Here is a 5,020-nt window from a genome sequence, read left to right as displayed (position 1 = left end):
GGGAATGCCATGGTCTGGGGCTGCAGGAGTGCAGCAGGTGTTGGGGAGTTACATTTCATGAACTCCAATATGTACTGTGAAATACTGACGTTCAGACATGATAATGACCCCAAACACACCTCTAAGATGACCACTGCTTTACTGAAGAGGCTGCAGGTACAGCTGATGGACTGAGCAAGCATGTCTCCAGACCTAAACCCAATAGAACGCCTTTGGGACGTCCTCAAGCGGAAGGAGGAGGAGCGCATTTTCTGTAACACTTTATTTGATGGGGTGTACATAAGACTGACATGACACTGTCATAAACGTGACACAACACCTGTCATGTTCATGAATGTTTACGTCTGTTTTCATCAAGTGTCTTTCTGTAAATAATTACACTTTTAATGCAAAGTTGACAATTTTAATAGACCTTTAATGCCAGTTTTAATTAAACGTTGCATTAAAAGTGCTGTTATTTACCAAACAAAGCAAAGTTGACACTTTTAATGCAACTTTTCAGGCATTACGTCACGATGAACGTAGCTTCATGGTAAGTCAGTTTTGCATATATATCTCTACTATCTATCGTAAATAGTAGTGCGACCTATTTAGGATATTTCGCACAAAGAGTGAATTCACTAAATGTTGACTTAGAAATTTGATCTGATGACCAATAAACAAATTGCTTCCATCCCATGGCAGACAAAATGCAAATGTCGAGCTGCTGAACCTACAAGTCTGACCTTGAACCTGTGACTGTGATAATAAGTAACAGAAGCAGTTCAGAAAGCGACCAATAAATGAGGCTTATTGTGGACAAGTGGACAACAGCTCAGTTAGAAATCTCCAGCCAACATTACGGAAGCAAAATATAACCTGCTCTGACAGATATTATTTTATTCCCTATTTTTTACTTCTTTTTTGTTTTTTACAGAAGGAGGACAAATCTGCACAAACCGTCATTCCTACTTTGATTCTTTTGTTTAGTGTACTTTCAGACATGCTGCGGTGTCTGTTGCTCATCGGTTTGATTGGTAAGTGGCTCATTTTGATCCCGTCTGGCACCATGAAGAAAGAAAATCATGATGAAACAATTTTTCTTAGTTTTTTCATGTATGTGAAAAGTTTCCATTACTTTCCACGAAAGTTATAGTTAAAACAATGAAAGAGGTGAATGACAAGTCCAGTTTGAGGATATTTCAAAATAAATGTTTTCACAGGGAGGCTGAGGGTGTCCCAGCAGACGACAGGTAGGACCAAATGTATTCACTGGTAGACGTTATACTGTTTTAGACATTTTGAAGTTCTATAATCAAATTATTTCTTTTTCCTCCGTAGCTCAGCGTGACACTCAAACTTTAGATCTAACAAACTCCAAATCCTCTCAGTCTTCAATTTACTTCTCTGACGAATACAGCTCTGCCAAAGCCATCGATGGAAATCGGTCATCATGTTCAAACACTGAAGAATTGCCTGATTCCTGGTGGAGCGTTGATCTACAGGGTGTTTACAACATTTCCTGCATCTCAATATACAATAAAAACGCTGACCATTCTGATTTAGTTGGGGTGAAGATCTACATTGGGAACTTTCCTCAGAACAACAGCGTCAACAACAAGCTGTAAGAACCTTAAATTGATTTATTTAGTATTTTCAGGCTGCCAGCTTTATACTTATGCCAACATCACTCTAAATATAATTGCACACAGCTATAACTTCACAGATAAAGCCAGGATTAATCTCACATCACCTTTCTTGACTTCTCCTCATTTTGTTTCAGGGTTTATAACATCACCAACTTCACAGTCGACCAAAACAATCTCTACTCGTTTGGTCCAGCGCTGGGGCGTTATGTCACCATCATGCCAAAAACGCCTTTGGTACTCTGTGAAGTGAACATCACAGGCAATAAGATAGGTAATAATTAACGTCTTCCTCCATGAATGAGGCTCGTTGGCGGAAATATGAGAAAAGATGGAGGTCGAACACCTCGACATGCATCAGTGTGAACATTAAGCATATCAAAGAAAGCTGAATGTTGGCAAACTCAACAATGTGAGGAGACTTGAAGCAAATTACCAACTTTAGTCAAATCAGAAGTGATGCTGTTGTATGTACTGGAGTGCGTGTAGGCTGGATTGAACCTGGAAAAGTTTGTGTGAGTTATTTTCATTTCAATAAGGTGAATCAGATCTTGTGCATTCAGGGACTCTTAATGTCCCGTTCAGACCTTTGAGTCAGCCTGTGAGTTTGTCACATTCAGATTAAAGTCTCTCATGTCGCACTGCAGGTTGTGTTGATGGACCCAGACGCAGCAGGCGGAGGCGTTGAGCAGATTTAGGTGATTTAATGAAAAAAATGAAGGACAAAAATCAAAAAGAACAAGACTCATCTAATCAAAATGAGAAACTAACGCAAAAATAATAATGACACTAAAATCAAATAAAAAATCAAAACAACTTAAGATCCTCACATCTTAAGTCATTTTCTGAAATGTTAATGCTAAACATTAGAGCAGACTGGATATGAAAAGCTAAAAAATGTTCCTCTGGTTGAACAACATATATGTACTTTTTATTTTACGTTGTGCCAATTCTTGATTTATTATTATTTTTTTTATGTGTATATTTGCTCTTCTAGTATCCCCCTTTAAATTGATTGACCAAAACAAGACCTGGGAAGAAGCCCTGTACTACTGCAGAGATAACCACGGAGATCTGGCCTCCATCTTGGATGAACAGATGCAGACCTTTGCTGAGCTGGAGGCTGAGAAAGCCAACAGTCCCTTCATGTGGATCGGACTTCACTACACCTGCACTCTGGACTTCTGGTTCTGGGTTGATGACAACGTTGTAGAGTTTAATCGCTGGGAATCGGATGGCTATGAAGAAAGCTGTGACATGAGTGGAGCCATGAAGACAGAAGACCGTCGCTGGTTCAGCAAGTCTGATGATGAAGAGTTTAATTTCATCTGTGCATCATAAAAAAAACAACTATAATGTGCAGTGATACAGGCTTTAGCAGTGGGTTTATTATGTTCTGGTAATCATAAATAAGACATTTATTCAGTTACATTTACATAATATGTTATGATCAGTCATTCATTACTTGAGTAGCATTTTACTAAATACCTTTAAGCCTTTGAATTAGTCTTTGAATGAATATTTTTACTTTCACTTTAGTAAGAATGTGTTGAAGTTGTGATGCTTACATCTGTACAACTTTTGGGTCGTCTACCCACCTTTGTATATTGCTAAAGTGGCTATGTAATGTTTCTATGCTAACATCAAAGCCACCCTTATAAGTCAGAATTTCTTAAAGAAACACTGATATAATTTATGCTGTGACTTGCTGAATAAAGATTTTGTCTTTATATGCATTTTGCTTTATAAATCCATTTCTTTTTTTCTTTCTTTGGAAAGACGCGAGAACCTCTTGGGATTAGCAAAACAATGACTTGAGCCCCCTCTGCAGTAAACTGAGGTGGGCTTGGTAATTAAATGTGTTCTCCCATAAAAAACTAGTAATAATTATGAGACAAAATGAAAAGGTTGATATTAAATCAATTATTTCATTTAATTTGTACACCATTTTTAATGTGCTATGGTACATATATGTTATAAACTTACTTAATTAGCTCCCTCTTGCGGTCATTATGTGCTCTGCAGAATCCAACATTGCATTAACTTTAGGGTTAAATTAATTTCTCACAGAGTGAGAGTGATGCTCTGTGTGTCCATCACACAGAGCAACACTCCACACACACAAAATAAAGGTCCACTCCTACATGTGTTTTAACTGTTATTTTATAGAAACAGGACTCATTTAACAGTGCAATCCACTACACTCCTCCATGAAACGAAACTTGGGGAAGGAACATCACTCACTCCACAGATTTGACACAAAACACAGACTGCAGGTTAGGTTGTTGACTAATATCTACATCAGTGTTCATCTCACACATAGAGAATACATGACAGAAGTGACGACAGACACAGCCTGCAGGGAGCTTTACGATCATTTTTGGTGGTATGTTTGCATTATCATCGATGCCACTTTCATTTCAGTCAGCCGACACAAGCTGAATTGTGACATGTTTGCTCTCTTTTTGGAAAATTACACAAACGTTTGGAGTCTCTCAGTAAATCCCAGACCAACAGGTTCCCAAATACACAAGAGTTCAGCTGAGTGAAATGAAAGCGACACAGTTTTATGCACAATATTTCTGAGTGTAACAGGCTGCAGGTCAGTAGTTCAGTTGTCAGGCAGAAAGCCTCACACCTAATATCCGGTGCATGCCGACTGCTCTCTGTGGATTTCTCTAAATAACAGCAAAAGCTTGTGCTTGGTCTTATAAATCCCGCTGCTGCTGCTGCTCTGTGGTTTCTGTTGGCTGGACGTTTGAGAAGTAGGTGTGTTTAGGTTGTTGTCTAGCAGTCGCAGGCACGACCTGTAAGCACAACATGGAAAGAGAAGTCAGAGACCAGAGACATTTACTAAACCAATCGACTTCCCCCCCCCCGTTCGTAATCTTCACCTAAAAATTCATCAACACTGACTCTAAAATGAGACCATTTGCAAGAAGGAACAAATGTGTAAATAAGACAAAGCTGGTGATAACAGGCAGGGAGGAGGACAGAGACAGAGCAGGTGGAAAACATGGTTGCAGTGAATCCCTGCAGGCGCTGTGAAGAAATGCTTACACTTTACACAGATCTTTTCCATGTGGGTCTCCGCTGTATTTTGTTTACATCAAAGCTGCAATAATTTCATGGCTTACCAAACTCATCTTCATAACATATGCTGTGTAACATTTTGGTCGAGTCGGCTTAAACTCACCAAGCACAGGTAACAATAAGCTATCTGCATTTTGTTTTACAATACATGTGCAGTTATATGAATATATAGATATCTGGAAGATCTATCTTTATAACTCTACATTCGACTTGATAGTTGGTAAAGTTGTTATCAGCAATAGTTTTCCTCTAGTTTAGGGGATTTTAACTTTTTAAAGCAAATTAAAAACAAAATGTATTTA

The 5,020-nt window shown here is 38.5% G+C and overlaps 2 protein-coding genes across 2 annotated transcripts in view; one reads left to right on the top strand and one right to left on the bottom strand.

Annotated features, from left to right (window-relative positions):
* The first annotated feature begins 25 nt into the window (after window positions 1–25).
* Window positions 26–3,516, top strand: LOC106936847 (uncharacterized). The gene is made up of 5 exons (XM_015018077.1): window positions 26–1,016; window positions 1,203–1,232; window positions 1,321–1,603; window positions 1,763–1,899; window positions 2,623–3,516. Exons 1-5 carry the CDS (start codon window positions 983–985, stop codon window positions 2,964–2,966), a joined length of 828 nt encoding a protein of 275 aa, XP_014873563.1. The 5' UTR covers window positions 26–982; the 3' UTR covers window positions 2,967–3,516.
* A 254-nt stretch (window positions 3,517–3,770) lies between these two features.
* Window positions 3,771–5,020, bottom strand: part of LOC106936849 (phospholemman-like) — a 15,344-nt gene continuing 14,094 nt past the window's right edge. The window contains exon 8 of the mRNA XM_015018079.1: window positions 3,771–4,432. Coding sequence (XP_014873565.1) covers window positions 4,413–4,432 — 20 coding nt within the window. The 3' untranslated portion in view covers window positions 3,771–4,412. The remainder of the gene's footprint in view (window positions 4,433–5,020) is intronic.

This window comes from Poecilia latipinna, unplaced genomic scaffold (assembly GCF_001443285.1).
Source record: "Poecilia latipinna isolate Pla-1442-1.1 unplaced genomic scaffold, P_latipinna-1.0 Scaffold2225, whole genome shotgun sequence".
Classification (NCBI taxonomy): domain Eukaryota; kingdom Metazoa; phylum Chordata; class Actinopteri; order Cyprinodontiformes; family Poeciliidae; genus Poecilia; species Poecilia latipinna.
The sequence above is the reverse complement of the archived record's forward strand: the minus strand, read 5'-3'. Positions and strand labels throughout refer to the sequence as shown.

Coding starts and splice junctions, on each gene's coding strand:
- LOC106936847 (XM_015018077.1), top strand. CDS start 983: ATGCTGCGGTGTCTGTTGCTCATCGGTTTGATTG. Junction 1,017..1,202: donor GTTGCTCATCGGTTTGATTG/GTAAGTGGCTCA, acceptor ATGTTTTCACAG/GGAGGCTGAGGGTGTCCCAG. Junction 1,900..2,622: donor CATCACAGGCAATAAGATAG/GTAATAATTAAC, acceptor TTGCTCTTCTAG/TATCCCCCTTTAAATTGATT.